The following is a 23402-nucleotide window of genomic DNA, read 5'->3' on the forward strand; positions in this document are numbered from 1 at the left end:
GCATTAAGCTAAATGCAAATGCAGGAGAACAATTAGAAGATCCAGGACCTTACAGAAGGCTGCTTGGAAGGCTACTGTATTTAGGATTTTCCAGACCAGATGTGTGTTATGGAACTCAACAGCTGAGCCACTATATGCAATTTCCCTGTAGAGAACATTGGAATGCAACATTACATTTGGTCAGGTATTTGAAAGGAAGCATCAACAAAGGTCTATTCTTCAACACACAAGATAACTTTGAGCTAAAGGCTTTTTGTGATACTGATTGGGCAACATGCAAAAACACCCATAGATCCCTAGCAGGTTACTGTATTTTTCTTGGAGATTGCCTAGTGTCATGGAAAATTAAGAAGCAAAATACGGTTTCAAGATCCTCAGCAGAGGTAGAATACAGAAGTATGGGAACAACTGTTTCTGAACTTACTTGGATACATAGTTTGTTGAAGGATTTTCAGATTAATGTACCCACACCAATTGAGTTTTATTGCGACAACCAAGCTGCTCTATAAATTACAGCAAACCCAGTGTTCCACGAAAGAACCAAGCACATTGAAATAGACTGCCATTTGGTGAGGGACAAATACAAACAGGGGTTCATTGATCCAAGACACATATCTACAAAAGATCAACCTGCAGACATTTTCACAAAGATCCTGCCAGGGCCTAAATTCATGTATCTCGTGTCTAAGTTGAGCCTTGTCAATTTATTGACAACCTCCACTTGAAGGGGGCGTGTAAAGAAATAGAGATCCTTACCCAAATTTACAAGTTACACAGCAGCAGATGAAGGCAGACTACAAGAGGAAGAAGATAGCCGTTGGGAAGAAATGGGTTACCAAGAAGCACGTTTCGTTTACAGTTGTTTAAAGAGCGGCTCCCCTTCGCACGGGTTTTATTAAGTTGCTTCAGTGTAAGGAAGCGCTCACACGCTTCTATTAGTGAATTAGCAATTCTTCCTTTCCTTTGGCAGTTAAGTGTAAGCGTGTATATATACACATACACTTCTTCTTCAGATTTGGAAAAGAAGAAAAAAACTGATTGTACCTGAAAACTGAAACTCAGAGAAATAAGATCGTTTTCTTGTTCTTCATTCTTCTTGGTTGTTGCGTTCAATGAATTCGCATTATGATATAGCTTCCGCAAGAAATTTTACAGTTACAATAATCATATCCTGTTCAATAATAAAATTTAGACAATACCTATTATTATAGTAGACAACACCTAATATATAATAAAATAGCATCCCATACATATAACGATATTCGACCCCTTTGATGAGGGTAATTACCCTTGCAAGGAAAAAAGGAAAAAATTGCCCTCCAAACCTAAAGATATTAACAGAAATGGACAGGATCGGCATATGAATGTGCGGGTTGGGTCGTAAGGACCTGAATAAGTAAACCCGCTTTGGCAGCCGTTAGATCTTCTGACACCCGGACACCCAGATAATGCCACATGGCACTCTTCTATGTGGTACCATATACTATAAATACCAACATTTATGAACATTTACACTAAGTGTATTTATTATATTTCAATTTTACTAGCTCTCCTTAGATTGAATTCGACCTCATTTATTCTAACCTAAGCATCAGAGGTCCTTAGTTGGGAGCCACCCAACAAGCCTAACGTGTGTTCTTTTCTCAGAATCCACTAATACAGAGCTTGAAGAAGGGTTCAGCGACCTGATCTCAGAGTACCCAAATTCAACGACCCAACTCCAATTGTGCGACCTGCATCACCCTTAGTATCTGAACTTAAAAAATTGAGTTAGTTTTCATTCACGAAACATCCAATTACATGTTGTAAAGTCAAGATGTGTTCAATAACAAGAAGCCAAATTGTCTTGAATAAAATAATATATCGAAAACAAGAAGTTGAAATTATATGTTGCAATTACCCACAAACTGCGGCGGAGACATCGACCTGTGTTCTCCCCAAGTCCCCATAATTGACCTAAAGTCAAAGGCATCTTTGTATTATATTATGGCTTTAGATTAAATATTTAATTTAATCAAAAGAGTTCATAATTGACATGTAACTGTTCCTATCTCCGATCCTAAGATGGAACAATACAATAACACTTTATTGACATTGACAGAAATATTTTCAAGCTATAATAATTAGATTTCATTGAGCCCAATTAATAAATTAATTATATAATAATTTCTTATAATTATTTTATAATTGATATGTAGAGTATTAAAAAAATAAATAATTATGAAAATAATGTTGCACTTGTTACATAATTAATTGGGTTGAAAAGATTTTTCTTTTCCTTTCTGCATAATTAACAAGTCTGAACAACTCTTGAATGCAAAGAAATGAGTGATAAAATAAATAAATAAAACATTATACTTGAAGAAATTAATTGTCGTAATGCCAAACTTCACACACACATAACATACAGTTCCATATTCCTCATTTGATGAATTTGATTTACATTCTTTTCATAGTACTCAAATATTTTCTGTAATGAATTATTGATGTGTTGTATTATATCTTTTGTTTCTTAGTTCGGGGTTGGCCATGTCTTGTGAACATTTTTCTCTAATTAACAATAACTTTTTACTTTTTAAGATTAAAAAAAAAAAGAAAATAATTTTCATTGAGACTAAGATGACACATGGTTACTCCTCAAACAAATTTTGAATTGCAAAAATATAATTATGAAATTAGAAATCTATGTAAAGCACATTTATTTAATTATTAAATGAAGGAGTATTTTTTGTTGAGTTTTACAAAACACAGCGGGACTTTTAGCCTATTTAAAAAATACAGGGAATTTTTAGCTATTTCAACAAAACACACGGGGTAAAATGCATTTTAGTCAAAAATACTGATGGTCATATATTGTGGACTGAAATTGCAATTTGATCAATATGTACACATGACATATATATATATATATATATATAAGCAGAAATTAAAACGGACAATTCGTATACATAGATATGGACAGGCTAAGGATGTTATAACTATTACAAACATTTACAGGAAACAGGCGCTGATACACACTACTCTTTATTTTATTGCGTACACAACATGTGTGTGTGTGTGTGCGCTTAAGGGAAGTTAGCTTTATGCCTTGAAGCAAAGCGATGAACCAACACAAGCGCATTGCTCGCGACCTGTGCGCAATCAGTGACCCTCTTTGTTATAGCAACCTTAACATTTCCATCCATCATCGGATTCCTAAAACCATCAAGACATGTGTTTTCGAAGGTTAGAGCAGCGCCGACCCACGACTCCACGTTGCCTACGTGCCAGTCGAAGTCCTGGTCCGCCCGGCCGAGCTCCTGCACGGACTGGTTGAGTTGATCGACTGCGTTAGCCATGTTGTCTATGCAGTCCTTGACGGCGCGGTATTCTGTCGGCCTCAAGCTCCTCATCCTGCCCATCTTGGATACGAAGCTCGCCACGGACTGTGCCCGGGACAAGCTGACTGACAGGGCAGCTTGGGCCAGCCGCTTCTGGCTCTGCTGGATTGTGCTGGAGTAAGTGGAGAGACACTGGACGCATAAATCCGGGTAACGAGTGGCTCGGCATTCGGCTGTGATGAAATCAGTGGCATCAGGGGAAGATTTTGCTGTGGGGTAGAGCATATAATGGAAAGATAAGAGAAGAAGCAAGACGACGTCGAATTTTGCCATTGTGGTTTTTGAAGTGCTGTAATAGACTGGAAACGGTGTGTTAGGTTTGGAGTGAAGTGAATATATGTTACTTATAAGGAGCTTTATATAGAGCAGTGGATACGTCTCTTTACAAACTTGGCATAGATCTTTTATTATACTTTGGTCTGATGTATTAGTGTCATATTAATGAACGTTGGACACTCATTTTTTTTTTTTTTAATTTAAAGAAAGATAAATTAAAGTATAGTTTAAAAATGAGACCGCATATAATACATACAAGAAATTAAAAAGCAGAGTACGTTTTTTGGAATTTCCAACTAATTTAGCAAGAAAAAAGAATTTTACATTCTTGTAATTTTAAAATTAACATTAGAAACGAAATATTTGCTTGCTATAATGAGAAACGAACTTTATGTTACAAAATTCCGTAGCTGCCTTGGCGAAACACCTGATAAATATTTTTATTTGTAAAATTTCTAGCCAAAGTCAGCAACAAAAGAGTTCGATTCTAAAATCAAGGACGAGTTAACTATCAAGTAAATATTATTTTTACTAAACTCGCACTGCTGACGTAAATTAATAACGAATTTCATTATTTTGTGTTGTTACTAATGATATTATTTTTTATAATAAGCGTGGACTTAACATCGGCACGTCGCATACATATATGACAGAAGATTCTTCACCCGTATCAGTCTTATTTAATATAAACCTTAAGTAACACTCGAATATTTTTCATATATACCTTTGCCCATCTGCTCTATTTATAGAATGTTGCAAGTTGAGTAGATCTTCCTAGTTACCTCTCGTTGGGATTATCCTCATCATCAGCAATTGGATAGAGATGTGGCTAACAAATACATATATTTATGTGAAGAAATTAAAAGCCAGAACATCACTTGCACATGAAGTAATTACATAATTTGTCTGTAAATTTCAAAGTCCTACATTCTAAACAACAAAAATCTGCTCTAAGATGGCCAACTGATTAGACATGCTTGCGGTTTTGAATGCCTGAGGGAATGATAAATTAATACGGTGCTTGGGTGGGTTATTAGGCTTTTTTAAATATTTTATAAGATGTTTGAAGTATTATAAGAAGTTACAAAGTGTTTGATAATTTTTTTAAGAAAGAGAATGTAAGCTCGAAATATAAGATATTATCAATTTATAAACTTATTTTTTTTATAAAAAAAAAATAAGGAATTATTAATTTATTTTTAAAATCTTAACAAGATTCTGTAAATTAATTATAATTTTTAATTTTTAATATCTTATAAGCTATATAATCTTAGGTTGGAAAGAGTTTGTCATAATTCGAAATTCGACCTTGCCAAAGTTTTAGTAGAAATTAATTACTGACTGAATTTTGATGGATTGGAGTGTTGGACCCCCACCCTATCCATTTTGCAATTTTAAGAATATTTAAAAATTATGATCATAGTTTTTCGAGTAGGAGAAAATAATATTATCGATTAAAAAATAGTGATTAACACATTTACGCATTTTCTAGTCTCGACTTTTACACACCGAAAGTATAATATTATTCAATACTTTTATGTTTTTATGTTAATTAATAATAATATGATATTATATTTCACAAATACAGACAACATAAATTAATACATAATATTTTAATTAAATTGAACCCAATTGTGAGTCGTTTATAAAATTCAACCCACAATCATTACCATCCCTTTGCTTTTCCTCAATAAATTTCAATACTACTTTCTGTGCAGCCAAATCTGAACAGATTGAATTTTCAAGTGTAATTTTTATTACATCTAATATTTTATTTAATATACATTATTAATAATTTTAAAAAATAAAATAAATAATATTTATAAGAATAAATTACGATGTCTCTCCTGAGATTTGGCATAATTACGAATATCCCCTTGTTATTTGAAAAATTATTCATACCCCTCTGATTTTAACGACCGTTTAACATTAACCCAATCTGTTAGGTTTTCATCCATTTTTTTAGTGAACTGATCAAAATGCTCTTGTCGATTAAATTATTTATTTTTTAAAAAACTTTATTTTTTATGGACTAAATGGATAATTTTTTTTAATAATTTTTAAAAAAATTTCATCCATCACATTTGATCTTTTTATAAATTTTTATTTTTTTTTAAAAAACTAAAGAAATACAGTTTGGGCAAAGTTGATAATCTCATACCCTCATTCACGGATTACATAATTACATCAAACATCAAAGGATATTTATAATTTTTTAAATAATAAAAAAGTATCCATAATTATATTAAATTTTAAGAGAAATCGTTGTAATTTACCCTATTTATTAACATAATATGTATGTATATTCAATAAAACAAAAAAAAAGTACAACAAGGCTAAGTCAAATCACACACTTCCACAACTCGAATGTTACATTATTTGGCCCTTCAGAAGTCAACTATTGGCACACCATTAATGCAAGTAAATGATGATAAGTATGAAACGGGTAGTCAATTTATATCGATAAATGTGAACGCGTTTAGGCAATTAATTATATCGATATTATTTAAAATTTAATTTACACACAAATGTTTTTGCTCTTTATAAAATTATATATATATTCTTTACCTATGGTGTATTTGTATAAAATTTCGTTATTAAGTGTAAGTTGTAATTACGGTATTTTCAAAGAATTTGCTTGTAAATTTACAAAAAAAGTATAAGGCGTTTGTGTACTTATAACTACAATTATTACTTTAAAAAATGTACACTTACGAACAAGAATAAAAAATATTTATATAATTTGATCTAAATATTAATACATAGAAAAAATGCAATTTACCTCCCCGTGATATGAGAAATGAGCAAAAATACCCTTTTATAAAAAATAACAAATTAGCCCCTGTATTTTTAAAAATAAAACAAATTACCCTCAAATCTAAATAATTGATGTGGGATAATTTACTTTATTTTTCAAAATACAAAAAAGGTAATTTAAAAATTCTTTTTTATATAGATTATTTTATTTATTTCACATATTACATAGAGTAAGTTATGTTTAGCCCTTAATACATATATAGAGGCAATGTGATGTTAGTCAATTCTAGTGATTTCTAGAAATAATTAAAGTATACGACTAAGATTTGAACCTAGCAAGAATTTTTTACTGCGAAGCAAAAGCTGTTGTTGTGTTTTTCAAATTTATAGATAATATAAACCCATGTTGGAGGATAGGACGAAAACTCCAATACCGTGAAGCTGAGCTTGGATCTTCGGTGATGATTCTATACTGTTCTTCAATATTGAATTCAAGTTTGTAATTAATGAAAGCAACATTTTAACATTTTTTAATGGCCAACTGCAATAACTAAATTAAATTAGTATTAATTGTTATAAAATGAAAAACTGTGTCGTTGAAAACAACTATTTTGAAAGCGAAATTTCGGTACTATCGTGGTGCTGACAGTGTAAATCGATCGCTCCACAAGGTTAGCACAGCTATAACTCTCTTACACGCGCACTCATGGAAGAAAGTTTGGAATAACGAACAAACAACACTCAGAAGATAAGGTGAGAAAGCAGAGAAAGAAGGAGAGAAGAGGCTCTCGAATTTTTTGTGTGTTTTTAATGCATGGAGCTGAGCCTATTTATAGATGCACGGATTGGTTGCTGCAGAAACAGGGACTCTATACCAGCCACAAAAGTCACCAACAGATTTATTCTTCAATAGATGCAAAAAGCTCAGCTAATGAGAAGTCTTGGTCATTTAGGAGTCCAAAAACGTCAGAAATAAAGGATTTAAATGTAATCTTCCCAAAAAATATATATAACCATCTCGGTTCGGGCATGCGTGTGCGTGTGGTGATTCTTCCAAAATTCACCTACCCACATTTCTCATTTCAAAGGTAGCAAGATGGTTAAATATATATAGGAGAAAAGTTGTTTATATTTTCTATGTGGGACAAGGAAAGGTGCATTAGTCATTCCCAACAATCCGCCACAAATGACTAATGTAGATGAAGAATATGATTTCAGAGTGAAGGAAGAAATATACTTAAGCATTAATATCTTTGGATTGAATTAATGCGTAGTGAAGTGAGGCAATCAATTTGTCTCATGAGAATGATATGACTCTTAAATTTTTGATAGCTCAAATTGAGACCCCCACAATCACGTATGAATTCCTTAGTGCTTGTTGTTTCGAGATAAAGTTCCGAACGCTATTAATGGTCATGCGCTTATACCATGGGTTCTAATTAGGAGTGGACGCTGGGTCGAGTAATTCGGGTCGGGTACCCGACTTGTCGGGCTGGGAAAAAACGAACCAGAACCCGAATCTGAACCCGACTGAGTCGGATACCCGACTAATTGGGTACCCGATAGTCGGGTTTGGATTTTGTCAGCTTCAAAAAATGTAGAGGGGTCAATTTTTCAAAGTGAACGTAATTCACTAAAGTAAATTCATGTAAGTCTAAACTGTAACTTATGGACACAAATACTTAAAGCTTTATAATTACCAAAAAAAAAGAGTTCAATCACATCCATAAATTATCAGAGGTCTTTGTAAATCATTTCAGTAACAAAAAAAAAGCTAAGGACTCCTAAATCCTAATGCCTACAGACTGAAAAAGCAATCAGCTCATATCACATTTTAACCCTCGAGTCCCCGATCTGTCAAGCATTAAACATACAAAGTAGAAGAACTATTAGAGAAAGTCAAACAAATTAAAAATGTAACATGACACTATGAGGTTCTAGCGTTCTATTACCTTGTCAAAAATTTACAAGTAGCAGTTAGCATCATTAAATGTCAATAATTGTTGAATCAACTCCTAACTTAGTCAACTCTACAATAAAATAGAAAACAATTAGACAAGTAAAATATATAAAGTAGAATACATAGAATTGAACAATAATCAAAATACAAGAAAAAAATAAATAAGTACATTTCTCAACTACTTCAAGTTCACTCAAATCCTCCTCAATGCTAATTGGTTTGGAGTCTTTCCGTATCCAATCTTGAGTACAAATAAGTGTTTGTACTATTTTAGGAGACAAAGAGCTCCTAAAAGTGTCAAGAACAAGACCACCAGTACTAAATGCGGATTCTGAGGCAATAGTTGAGACTAGAACTGCCAATACATCCCGAGCCATTTTAAAAATAATTGAAAACCTTTGGGTGTTTACTCTCCACCAATTTAGTATGTCAAATTTGTCTCTATGCATTTCAACATTCTCATCAAGATATTTCTCTAATTCTGACTTCACGCAATCCCCTTTTCCACCTGATTTGTACATACTGAACTCTTGTTCTATGGTGAATGTACGAGTCGCCTCATAATCAGTATATTGCATAAATGTCCCTACTGAAGAGGAAGATGATGAAGAAACACAACTAAATGATGATCCCAGGCTTCCTGACGTTCTTTGAAGAGTATGACCGTATCTCAACTTATAATCATTAAACAACTCATAAAGTCCATCTCTCACTTGTTCTTTCATCACATTGCTTTTTTCGGTTTTATCAAAGCTAAATTCAATGAACTCCAACTTATGATGGGGATCAAGGATCACGACATAATATAGAATCATATTCATCTTTTCAATTGATCCCCAATATTTGTCATACTTTTCTTTCATCTTTCTTGCCATCTCATTTAATTCAACGTCATTACTACTTAACCAATATCTGAGAAGCAAGTTAACTTCACATATTTCACGAAAAACTAGATTAGATGTGACATACAAGGCACTAGAAATGCGCAAAGTACGACTGTAAAAATGTCTTAAAAATTTCACCAATACCTTTGCCCCCAATCATAATCAGTCGGTATCCCATCAAATGGTTGTCTCGAAAGATCAGTCTTATAAGCAAGATCTACATCTTCATAAGCATCAAATGCGATCTTAACGCTTATAGCCGTCTTCAACATCAAGTAGGTAGAGTTCCATCTAGTAGGTACATCAAGAGATAACAATTTTTTCGTTTCCAATTTTTCAAATTCAACACACTCTTGAAATTTCTTATACCTAGTTGGAGAATTCCTAATATACCTGATGGCCCCTCTAATACGAGAGATGGTTTCATGCTCACCCTTTAAATCATCCTGCACAACATAATTAACTATATGTGTCATACACCTCATGTGCACATATCTCCCACCTAAGATGTTTTGCCCCTAATTTTCGGACTTCTTTTTCAAGTAAACTATAGCCCCATCATTAGAAGACGCATTATCAACAGTGATAGAGAAAACCCTGTCAACACCCCAATCAAGCAAGCATTTTTCTATACCTTTACATATTTCTTCACTTTTATGCCCAATAATTGGACAAAAGTTCAAAATTCTTTTGTGCAATTCCAATCATCATCAATAAAGTGAGCAGTGAGACACATATAATTGACTTATTGAATAGATATCCAAGTGCCTGTAGTGATGCAAACCCGTTCAGCATGATTTTTAATAAACGACTTCAATCTTGCTCTTTCATGCACATATATATTGAAAATATCTTTCGTTATTGTTCTTCTTGATGGAATAACAAACATCGGGCATGCAACAGACAAGAAATGCCTAAATCCAAAATGTTCGACTAACTTAAATGGAAGTTTATCCACAACCAGCATGTGACACAAAACTTTTCTAGTTTTGTCTTGCTCAAATTTCCAATTAACAAGAGGAGCGTCTCTATCATCCATGCGAGTTGGTTGGAAAGACAATCTATTTTGATTTCTGGTGATTTCTTGGGGGTTTTTCTTGCAAGATTCACAATGATTCTTCAAAAGTCTAGTTCCATGTGCTTTTGGGACAGCTTTGATCTCTCTACTACAATATTTGCACCTAAACTTTTGGACATTATCCTTTTCACAATGAAATTTAATGAAATGCTCCCACCACGATGATCTAGAAGTCACTACTCTCTTTTTTCTTTGTTTAGAATCACCTAAAAGATCTTCCTCCTTATCCTCTCTCTCCAACTCCTTATCAATATTATCATCAACATAATGCTCAACATTCTCAAGATGATCACCACTAACCTGATTTTTCAATCCATCCATATTTATAGTTTGGGCATTCGGTGATGAGTTAGACTGAGATGAGAGTGACTTCTAATTCCATCATAGTTTGACATTTGAAACTGAAATGAAAGATATATTCTAATTAGAGAACAACAAGAAAACCCACAATATTAAAGCATAATTAAATGGATGTAGTTAAGTGACAAAATAATAAGAAATTTAAACAAGTATAAAAGTCCACGGCATTGACAATTATTTTATATGTACTTGCATATCTAAAACTTAATAGTGGTAACTGGTACGTACAAGTTTGATATTAAATATAATCACAACAGCAATTCTTAACAGCAAGGTATAACAGACGTAGCACTTCATTAGTAAAAATTTCCTATAAAAACAACAAAGAACAACTTGCTTACTCTATCAATTAAAAAAAGGTGGAGTAGTTGTAGAGACAAAATGTAGAAATCAAAAAAAAAAAATTCCTATAAAGACAACAAAGATCAACTTGCTTATTCTATCATTTAAAAAAAGGTGGAGTAGTTGTAGACACAAAATGCAGAAATCAAAATCTGCATAGTTGAAAATTCTTTCTGCCGCAAGAATTTGGAGGGTGCTAAAAATCACAAAAGCAACCAGCAAAATGTAGGAAAATCAACATAGACAACATGCTGAATTCGTATATACTTTTTATACATCAGTATAAGCATTTTAACTAATGATTGATTTTGATCAGAAACCATCCAAATCAGGACAGTTTTTGAAAGTTTTTGCCAGTGGTAGCCCAAGAACTATACAGCTTAGAAACAATAAGAGAAATTTTAGAAACAACAAGACAACAAGACAAATATTTGAAAGCTTAATCAAATCGTCATTCCTCTTTGACAAGGGAAGCAAGGAAACTTTTGCAAATAGAGAATAATGGGCATGGTTAGGGATGAAATACTTACGACAAGTCGACAACAATGACAAGTCTCTAATAGGGGGAGCAACGCTCCGGCGACGGACGGCAAGTTTGGGCCTTCTTCTTAAGGTTTGGTATTTGGGAAGAGGAAACATAGCAGCAGTAAGCAGTCGAGTAAAGACAGACACAGTAGAGAGACTAGAGACGACAGTGTTTCTTGTATTTTACAACCAAATCGGGTTTCAGGTACCCGATCGGATTTTTCGGGTACCACTATCCTACCAAAATCCCAATCTGTTTTGTTTTTATTGGTTTTCGGGTAAATCCAAACCCAATTTTTTATCCGTACAACCCAACCCGTACACGCCAGATCCAAACGGGTCAGGTGGGGACCCAAAAAACTCGACCCGGATGCCCACCCCTAATTCTAGTGAGTGTTTTAGAAAGAACTTTCATTTTCCTTTCATAGAAGGCGGCCCACCTCCACAATCATCCAGATAGCTTATCAAATTTATAGACCACTCAACAACTGAGCTATGAGGCTATCTGCCTGAACAAAGTCAGGATTATCCATCAAGTCCTTATTAGGACCACTCAAACATACGGCTATAGATTTATATGTTCAATACCATATTCCATCAATCAAGGGATTTTAGCCCCATTGTTCTTGAAGATTCAAAGATAATTCTCTTGGTAAGTCCTTTCGTGAGAGGATCTGTCAAGTTCCTCTCGAACCTCATATAATCCAAGGATTAGGAGTTCTTTTACTGTTTCATGTCTTATACGAATATGTCTCCTTTTACCATTGTAAGCATCGTTCTTGACAATTTCAATAACAGCTTGGGAGTAACAGTGCAGAGATACTGGCACAGTTAACCCCCACAAGGGCACAACTCCCAATAAGTTTCTCAACCACTCTGCTTCTTGACCTGCTAATTCAAGAGCTATAAATTTAGATTTCATAGTAGAGCGAGCTATACAAGTTTGTTTTGCAAATTTACAGGAAATATCTCCCCCACACAAAGTAAAAACAAATCCACTAGTTGAGCTTACTTCATCATTGTTGGTGACCCAATTTGCATCACAAAGATTCTTCTAACACTTGGGAAATTTATTAAAGTGCAAACTCAAGTTTATAGTCCCCTTTAAATATCTCAACAAGCGATGTAGTGCATTCCAGTGTTCATTATTGGGATTATGAGTATACCGATTTACTCTACTCACAGCGTAAGCTATGTCAGGTCTAGTGTAGTTCATGAGGAACATGACGCTCCCTATAATTTTTGCATACTCCGCTTGTGACATACTATGACCTTTATTCTTTTTTAGACATACACTCGGATCATAAGGTGTTCTGATTGGTATCTCATTTTGACCGTCGAACTTGTCCAAATTTTCTTCATGTAGTGTGACTGACAAATAGAGAAATCATTTTCAATTTTTCTAATTTTAATGCCTAAGATTACATCGGCTTTTAAATCTTGTATATCAAATTGTACTGATAAGAATCTTTTGGTGTCCTCAAATATTTCTATGTTGCTTTAAAAAATCAACTTATCATCGACATATAGGCATATAATAACACATTCTGTCCCAAATAATTTTGAGTATACACATGTATCTGATACATTTATTTTGTATCCATTAGTTTCTGAAGTTTCATCAAACTTTTCATACCATTGTTTGGGTACTTGTTTTAGTTCATATAGTGATATTCTGAGTTTACAAATTTTATTTTTTTGGCTAGATACCATAAACCCCTCGTGTTGTTTCATATATATTTCTGCTTCCAAGTCACCATTTAGAAAGGTCGTTTTTGTATCCATTTGATGGAATATTAAGCCAAGAATAGCTGATAGTTCAACTAGAGTTCTAATGGTTGTAATCTTTGTCATAGGTGAGTATGTGTCAAAATAGTCTATGTCTTTCTTTTGTATATAACCCACAACCACTAATCGTGCCTTAAATTTGTCTATAGACCCATCTGGTTTTATTTTCTTCTATAGACCCATTTTTATTTTATATGCTTACTTTCTATAGGCAAATCCACTAAATCAAGTATGATTTAACATTATAAAATCTAGTTCATTTCTAATGGCTTCCGTCTAGAAACTAGAGTCTATGGAGGTTATTACTTTCATATATGTCTTAGGACCATCTTCAACTAGAAACATTGAAATAAAGTTTTCATTTATCTTTCCTTGGTCTTCCGTTAAGAAAACAGTTAAAAGTCTGGTCCAAAACTGTTTAGATCTTTGTCTTTTACTTCTTCTAGGTTCATTCAAAATAGAATTACAGGAAGTTAGCAAAGATTTATTGCTTGAAGAGGCTATGTCCGTTCTAGAAGTTTTAATTAATGGAAAAACTAGTTCAATAAATTCAACAACTCTTGTTTCACAAAGAGATTTATTGTTTAAATACATGAATCTATATGCGGTACTATTTTGGGCATATCCAATAAACACTTTGTCAAAGGTTTTAGGTGAGGCAAGAATTTCCAAGGGTGAGGCACAAGTCTTCGTGCTGTCTCGCCAACACCATCAAGCTCCTTGGAACGACCTTGTCATACATGAGACCAGTCATAGCGAGTCCAGCAAGGGTGTGCAAGTCCCATAATGAGATGGATAACTCCCCAAGGACATTAGATGAGTCCATGCTTGACAAAATGCCTTGATGACATCAGAATTGCAGTTAAAGTGAACAATAAAGCGTACACGGAGTCATATACTTGAGCCGCAACTAGCTTGTGCTCGCATAGGATTGAAGACGTCTTTGGTCGACTCCCCAAATCATTTGATGTAGCAGAACTTGCTGGAAAATTGAAGAGCGTCTTCCCACTTGGCTATCCCTTCGATGATGCGGCGGCCTAGCGTCGGTAGAAAACTTGGTTCGTTGTAATGATGGTGATGAGTTGCTTGTAGAGACCACACCTTGAAAGTCTTGCTCAGTGGAACCTCTCAAGACCATTGATCAGGGTAGAGTGGATTCATCAATCTCGGTCATTGCTTTGCATACGATCGATAAAGTGTTTCGCTATCCCATTGCGGCCAATTCTCGATATATTTTTTATTAAGACTCCAATACTTTAATTTTCTATTAAAAGTTTGAAAATTGTTGCAAAATGTATGTCAGATGTAGCCGGGATAAACATTCATTATCAACTCATAGCCTACTTTCTACGAAAGTTCTCCACACGAGGAAAGACATATTCCATTTACAACATTGATATATTCGGCAATTTAATGCCATGCATGACATCAAAGTTGTTATATTAAGTATTACACTGGTTTAAAATATTCATATAGAGTATGATTGTAGTTTGAACATCACAATATAAACGAAAATTTTGCCTCTTCCTTATTAGTTAGTCATTCATTTTAAAGAAAAACACTTGTAAGCAGATATGTGAATAATTAAACTGCAAATATCTATTTTTTAAGACATTCTTTCCTTTTTCTCTGTTGTTTCTTTTCATATGTAGTGTGTTAATCATGTGCCATATATAAACTTGGGTAATTATCCCTCTACTAGGATTGTGATCCACAAACCACGTCCATTGAGTGTGGAGGTAAGTAGTTCTTCTCAATTTTTGTACAAGTCGTTTGCATTTGAGTAATAGCTTTATCAAGTATAACGTATTTATTTATTCCATTGCAGCCTATTCTCGATATTTTTCTATTACGGCTCCAATACTTTATTTTTTTGTTAAGGTTTAATAGTTGTTGCAGAATATATGTCAGATGTAGCAGGAATAAATATTCATTATCAACTTATCGCGTACTTTTTATGAAAGTTCTTCAAAAATAAAAGACATTTTTCATATTCAATGTTGATATATTTGGCAATTTAATGTCATGCAACAAGTATGACATTGAAGTTGTTATATGTAATTCTTGAATGGAGTTTGGAATAGTCAACTTTGTCATGCTTCTTTTTCTTTTTTCTAAAACAATAAAAATTAATAAAAAAATCAGATGAGGTGAATAAAAAAATTTAAAAATTTGTAAAAGTACAAAAAATATTTCGAAATAATTTTTAAAAAAAATAAGTAAAATTATAATCCATATATTTTATAAGTACATTTTGTTCAGTTTATCAAAAGAAATATATGAAAACCTAAAAAATTGGACTAGTTATTAGACGATTGTTAAAACCAGGAAAATATTGATAATTTTCAAATAACAAAGGAATATTTATATACGATGATGTGTAATTTTAGAAAACTAAAATCGTTTACCCACACAACGTTATTACACAACATCAAAATAGATCAAAAAAGCACCCCCTAATCCAGCCTAGCTATTCCTCGTGGCCGTTTTCAATGTGAAAATATAGAGGATATCTGTGGGAATTCAAAGTGGGAACTTGAATTTTAGTTTGTCGCGTCTGAATTCCAATGATTCTCTAATTATACTAAAGTAGACATGCGACTTTCATTATTCCAAACTCTTTCTAACTTCTTGATCGAAACCGACACTGGAGCAATATGAACCCGTGGACGTGCGACTTTCCTGTGAATCACATATAGTCCACAACATTTTTTAGGTTGTTGTTTGATTTATAGTTCACATAAATCGTATATTTACATAAATCTATAAATATTAATCTTTTATACCCTAATACAATTTTTGCCACCTATTCATTTTTTGTCGCCTTATATATTTCTCCTATGAAATTTTATTGTCTTACACATAAAAGATTATAATCGGGATCCTTCCACACGACATGGTTTTTATCATTTCTTGCCTTGAATGTTCACTTATATGCACGAAGGAATCAAAGTTTACCTAGACGATATTGGACATTTACTTACGAGTCTGACGCAATTGCGAATCTAAGGATTAAATCTGTAAATTATTATTAAATTTTTATAAGTAATATATTAGGATTTTATAAATTTCCTTCAAATATATTTAAATTTGGATTCATAATATTTTGCCATTCGAACTATGATCATTTTTACACTTTAGCATCTAAATCTTTTTTTGTGTCAACTTACCATCTCAACATTACAAAATTTTATATTTTGCCACTTATAACTATTTTTCAACCAAGTTTTTTTGTCTAAAAAAATCACATGCAGTGCACATGTGATATGCACAACATGTGATGTGATATTTTTCACACATGCACAACTTGTGATGTTTTTTTCGACAGAAAAATCAACAAAAAGACAGTGATATGTGGCAAAGTACAAATTTCATAATGCTAAAATGGTAAATTGACACTAAAAAAATTTTCAATGCAAAGTGTAAAACCTACTACATTTTGAATGATAAAATATAATTTACTCTTTAAATTTTGAATCTATTTTATAGTATCTTAACAAACTATATAAACTCGTAATATTTAGATGATTTTGATAGTTGAACCAAACGCAATTATAATCTAAGGATCAATTATACATAATCTTAAAAAGAAAAGCATTAAACATTTATGGGATTTGCTTATATGAAAATTAAAATTAAACACAATGTTTCATAAAGTGATCTTGAGGACTTGACTTTCACCATCTAAACTATGATTCTTTGGCAAATTGGCATGCACCAAGCAAGTTCTTAATTGATTGGATTATTAGAAATTATTCCTAATGCAACAAAGGAACTCATGAATAAATAATCATAAATGCCTTGATTTTTCATAAAGAATAAAATTTATTAATTTTTAATTGAAAAATCTTTATTTTTTTAGTTTCCTATTATTTTATTTTGCGATAATTATAGAGGTCTTCCTTCAATCTAAATAATTATACGCAACACCCCCAAACATTTGTTACATTTTACAAATCGACCCTATTATTTGATTTTAAAAAAAAAATAATGATATCAATAAAAACTAATTAATAGAAAACTATATTTTAAATGAATTTAATGTAATTTACCTTCTTTTGATATTGTAAAATGAGCAAATTATCCTCCTATGAAAAAATAATAACAGTTTACCCTCTTGTATTTTTTAAAATGAAGCAATTTACTTCCCTATCTAAGGAGCTAAATTTTTGAAAAAATATGGGGGGAGAGGGGTAAATTGCTATATTTTTAAAAATACGGAGAGATAATTTTTTTTTTTCATATAAGAATAATTTACTTATTTACAATATCAAACGAGGATTGCTTGTATTTTTCTTATTTTTATGTATTGACTCATTCAAGGGCTGGACAATTTCATCAAAATCAAACTATATCTATTTAAATCTCCATTGACTTTTGGTTTACATGCAAGTAGACCACCTTACGTCTATGAAATTACATTGTCCTCTCCCTCTTTGATAAAATTTTGAAATACATTCAATGATAATAATAAATGGATTTGATCTTATTTTAATTAAAATAAATAGTATCTACAAAATTTATTATAAATGGTGCTATTTTATATTTAATCTTATCATATTAAATTGTATAAAGCTAATGAGCACAAAAAAAATAATCAACTATTTTTGTGCAAGAATCCCCTTTCAGAAGTTACCTTTAGTATTGTAAATAGGTCGAATGCATTATTATTTAAATTTATTTAAATTACTAACGAACATAAAAAAATGCATTTAATTTTAATTTAGTTAATTATAATCAAATCGTGTCCGAACCAACTTTAATTAAATTAGATGGGAGTCGGGCTCAAATAATCAAATATTTTTAATATATATATATATGTGTGTGTGTGAATCGAGCTCGAGCCAGGGGAGCATGAATTTTTATTAAATGAAAATAATGAAATTCAACTTTGATTTGGTAAATTAACGAATAGTCTAAACCTAAGGTTTGAATAGTGATTAGGCCTAATTTTTTGTTATTTTGGGCATTTGACTTGGTCATGGATCTGAATTTTTTTGAAATGTTTACAAGTTTTTTATTTTCTAATTTTATTAAAATAAATCACGTGGGATCTAATTAACTCCAAAGACATGTAATTATTTCATCAAATAATATAATTCCAATGTAATATTCTTTTTAAAAAAAATGTCATTTGTCATTGAGACAAACTTTATTTGCTTAATTTTAAAAAGCAAATGGATCAATTATTTTGATAGTTCAGCCAAATTAACGCAATTATAATCAAAGATCAATTATATATAATCTCAAAATGGAAAAAAATCAAACATTTATGGGATTTACTTATATGAAATTATATTACTCTCTCCCACTCATTTGATAAAATTTTGAAATACATTCCATGATATTAATAAATGAATTTGAACTTATGTTAATTAAAATTAATAGTATCTAGAAAATTTATTATAAATTGATTTTTATATTTAATTTTATCATATTATATTTTATATAAAGCTTATGAGCACAAAAAAAAAAAAAAAAAAACCGATGTATTATTTTGCAAGAATCCCCTATGAGAAGTTACTTTTAGGCCGTAAACAAATTAAATTGAGTTGTAAGCATTATTTTTCAAATTTATTTGAATTAATTACTATTAAATTTGAATTGGGTTGAAGTTTAATTTAATTAGTAATAAAATCAAACTCAATGATATTTAGTTAAACTTGAAGCAAATCGAGTTTAAATAATTTAATATTTTTAAATATATATATATGTGTGTGATTTTTTTATCAAGCTCGAGCAAAATTTTGTCAAACAAAAAATAAAGTTCAACTTTAATTTGTTAAATTAACAAATAGTCCAAACGTACGTTTGAATAGTGAATTGAGGCCTAATTTTTTGTTATTTTGGACATTTGAGTTGGTCCATGATTGGAATTTATTTTTTTAAATGTTTAATGCTTTATTATTTTATTAAAATAAAACACATGGCATCTAACTCCATAGTGTAAATATTTCATCAAACAATAGAATTGCAATGTAATGATTTTCTTTTTTCTAAAAAAAAATGTCATTTGTGATTGAGACAAACTTTATTTGCGTAATTCTTAACAAGAAAAGTAATATTTAATGAAATTTTCATGTCTTTTTAAGAACATATGTAAATTAGTAATGAATATAATTTTAAAAACGTCGGAGAGTTCATCAGCAATTAGACCAAACAATGAAGTAAAGGGTGTATTATACTTAAATCCATCTAAAAATATATATTAAATTACAGTTTTTCCCAAAAAAATTCAAAATTATATTTGCACCCCCTCCAAAAATTTTCTTTTACATCTAACCCCCTTCGTTATAGTTTGGATGAAATATGGTTTTGTTAGCAAAATAATTGCTTAAAATTTTAATTTCACCCCTCATTTAATATTCCTATGTAATAATTTTGTATTTATAAGAAAAAAATATAATAATATTAACTTCACTTCATATATATAAGTTACATTTATCCCTAATTGTAATTGAAAAAATATACATGGGTATATTAAATGAGGAAAAAAAATAAAAAATTATGTATTTTTATTTTGTTAATGTCAGTATTTTTCATCCAAATCTTAACAGAAGCGGCTCATGTGCAATCAGAGAATTTTTTAAGGGGATATAAGTGTAATTTTAAAATTCTTTTATAAAATAATTTCACACTTCTAGAGGGGATCTAATTAACTCTAAAATAAATAAAATAAAATAATCCCTTTTATTTTTATTAATCACGCGAGAATTTTGGCGACATTTGAGGCCTAAAAAGTTAGGAAATTTCTAAAGCATTACTCTTAGAGTGTGTTTGGTTGGGGTAAAAGTGGGCGTATAAGAAAAATAGAAGTAAAAATAAATGTATAAGAGATAATTTGGTGTTTGGTTAGAGAGAAGAAATTAAGGTGAAGTAAAACTCGATGTATATGAAACTCCTCCAAAGTCCAATTTTGTTTTCGTTCAAAATGAGCGAAAAAGTAAAAGTATAAGGCCAAAAAGACAAAAAAGTACAGTTTTATTTTTATTTACTCTATTACCCATATATATCTATATATATATAATTTTCCTCAAAAGTACAGTTTTATTTTTGGTATCAACAAAGGCACTGATGTTTGTTGAATATTCTAATTAATAAAAAATATTCTAATTCTTATTCGATAAATATTTTTATTAATAAAGTTTTAAAATTTTGATATACTAAAATTATATTACTATAATATTAATTTATTTATTTTCTAATACAAAACAAAAAGAAGAGATATTCAATAAAATTACAAAAATTAGTATTTTCTTCTTAATATATTTTTCTCGTACCAAACAAGGAAGACTAATGTTCTTTCACTTCTTTTTGAATCAAACCAACTTTAATTTTAATTTATTTTGAATTATATCTGGTGGCATGATATTATATATGGGGTATTAATTAAGTGGACTCATGGATAAAAATTGTTGTATAATTCAACCCCACGCGTAAATGGTTTTCCTCGAACGAATTTTCATCTTCATTTACGAAAAAAACAATTATATTTCAACGTTCAAACCCAAGAAAACAAGTCAAGATGTTTACATCTAACTAACAGTCTATATATAAAACTAAGTCCAGAAAAGACCTTGGAGACTATTACATCTTTGTAATGACCCAATTTGGTTGGATGGTTCCCTAATACATTAATATATTTTCTATTTTATTGAATATTGAAAGCTGGACGCAAACTTAATACCTCCCGCTCTATTTTAAATAACAGACATACCAAGATCCGTATTTTTTATTTGGATTGTTCGGATCCAAATCATAGTGTGTATGGACTCACGGGCATCAATCGATTATTCTTAAATTTGTGGTTCATGTGAACTTCGTACAACAAGACAAATCTATAAATATCCGTCTTCTATGCCTAGGTGCAATATTTGCTCACATAGTATTTCTTAGTACTTGTAAGTATTTTTTCTTTACGGTCTGTTCAATTTAGACATAAAAAAATTATACTCGGGACCTTCTCGGTGATTTTTCGTCTTGTAGATATCTTCTCTTAGGAGAAACTTAGTCGTACCATTGAGCAGTGTAAACATAATTTAAAATTTACGCACGTCAAATATATACAGGTTAATTATACAAGAATTATGTTATTTGTTTTATTTAAAAAAATGTGCACATAATGTGTATATATTAAATAAAATAAAAATTCAATAAAATAGATGCGTCTTGGTCAACAGCCTCACTAAGTCTTGCGCAAAGTACAAACGTTTCCATGCACTTTCCGACCTTCCAATCGGGATGTGAATGCCGTGTCTGCACATTTGCGTAGACGAATTGTTTATCTAAAACTGAGAGTGTAGTTTGACTGCTTGCCAGATTATTTCCATTCTTTTTCTAGATTTTTTAAAATTTTATATTTTATTTAAATAAATATTGAAGTGTTAGTATAAAATGGCATTTTTGGAGTTTATAAATAATTAATGTAGTCATGTTAATTTTTTTTTAAATTGAGGTATAGTTTGATTCGACCGTTGCGTAATGAATCATATCATAATAGTTGTCAGATATTGATTTTGGAATTATTAATCTTAAAAATGTGAGTGATCATGTCGTTTGAATTCATAATTTCATAATTATTTAATAAATATATATTGTAGTTAGAATCTAAAATTAAATTATTTTGAAGTTAATGAAGGAATTAAACCTATTTTTTTACACTTTTTCCCCAGTCTTTTGATTTTGTTGCACTTTGCATTTTTGGAGGAATAATGATGAAATATTCCATCCGCGTGTGTACATGCATGCGCTTAAGGGTGATATTGGGTTCAGTAAAATTGTATAGGTCAAACAGGCCCCAACTTATGGAATCATTTGCACTTTGTCTCCCAACCTTTTAATAAAAATAAAATAAATAAAAAATAGAAAAAAAGAAAAAAAAATCTAAAAAATGGAGAAAAAGTTCAGTACATAATTTGCAGATAAATAACTTCACATTACAAGATAAAATCAAACAGAAAAACCATGTATGAACTTTCTGCAATATCAGGTGCGTGAAACCCTTAAACTGAGCAAGAAAATTTTAAACTTCAATTCACAAACATAAAATCAGCAGAACATTACAAAGATTGAATAAAAATCTAGATGAGAAAATAAGAAAAATTGACTGACCCAAATGAAGATATTGAACTTCAACAATCCAAATAAAAAAATCACGAAAGAGTGTAACTTCACAATAAAATCAAATACACTACTGCTGTATAAAAAGAGAAAAAATCAAACTAAAAGAAATAAAGAAAAAAAAATCGTGTATATCTATTGGCACCACCATCAAGCATATGTGGGTATTTCAATCCATGCCAACATTATATTTGATTTATAATGTGAAGTCGTTTATCTGCAGATCAAGCATTAAATTTTATAAGAATTTTCTCCATATTTTTTTAAATTTTTTTGTTCTATAAAAAGGTTGGGGGGCAAAATATAAATGATCCCTTTGGAGGACTATCTGCATTTAACATTTACAATTAGATCGCCCTTAGGCGCGTATACACATGTGGACAAAATATTCCACCATTATTTTTCGACAAAGTGCGAAGTGCAACAAAAGCAAAAGATTAGGTGTGAAAGCGTTAAAAAAAAAAGTTTGGGGATAAAATGCAAATAACCCCATGCGATGTTTGCGTTTTACCTTTTCTAAAAAGGTGCAAATTACCCCTTCCCTCTATAAGTACATCGCACACGTAAAAAATACGAATGGGTAAACATTTTTACTACTACAAGTACCAAACTACCCTTATTTTTTCAAATAATTCCAAAATTTTAATTATAATATATTTTTATATTTAAACATAAATTTATACATTTATTAAATTATATGTATTTTTAAAATATAATATAAAAAATATAATTACATATTAAATTATACGTGAACGACGGCTTCCGCTGAAAAAAATGAGGAGAAGTATAAATATATCTAAAAAAGATACAAAAATAATTTAACACATCTTATAGTTTTAAAATATATGGTAAGATATTTTTAAATTTTTAAGCTCCATAAATTAGTTACTAATAATATTAGGGAGCTAAGGATTTGCAATTAATGAGAAGCA

The 23402-nt window shown here is 31.0% G+C and overlaps 1 protein-coding gene and 1 pseudogene across 1 annotated transcript; both read right to left on the reverse strand.

Annotated features, from left to right (window-relative positions):
• Positions 1-2872: 2872 nt before the first annotated feature.
• LOC148789316 (pectinesterase inhibitor 9 pseudogene) lies at positions 2873-3760 on the reverse strand (annotated as a pseudogene).
• Positions 3761-8240: 4480 nt separating this feature from the next.
• On the reverse strand, positions 8241-10656 carry LOC148789317 (zinc finger BED domain-containing protein RICESLEEPER 1-like). The gene is made up of 5 exons (XM_088879238.1): positions 10042-10656; positions 9651-9703; positions 9402-9548; positions 8556-9285; positions 8241-8267 (listed from the first exon to the last, which is right to left on the reverse strand). Exons 1-5 carry the CDS (start codon positions 10654-10656, stop codon positions 8241-8243), a joined length of 1572 nt encoding a protein of 523 aa, XP_088735364.1.
• Between the last annotated feature and the right edge of the window lie 12746 nt (positions 10657-23402).

The sequence above is a fragment of the Sesamum indicum genome, linkage group LG1 (genome assembly GCF_026168435.1).
Source record: "Sesamum indicum cultivar Baizhima isolate 11 linkage group LG1, ASM2616843v1, whole genome shotgun sequence".
NCBI classification, from domain to species: domain Eukaryota; kingdom Viridiplantae; phylum Streptophyta; class Magnoliopsida; order Lamiales; family Pedaliaceae; genus Sesamum; species Sesamum indicum.

Coding starts and splice junctions, on each gene's coding strand:
- LOC148789317 (XM_088879238.1), bottom strand. CDS start 10,656: ATGGATGGATTGAAAAATCAGGTTAGTGGTGATCATCTTGAGAATGTT. Junction 9,704..10,041: donor TTAAAAATCATGCTGAACGG/GTTTGCATCACT, acceptor TATGTTGTGCAG/GATGATTTAAAGGGTGAGCA. Junction 9,549..9,650: donor CGTATTAGAGGGGCCATCAG/GTATATTAGGAA, acceptor TGTACCTACTAG/ATGGAACTCTACCTACTTGA.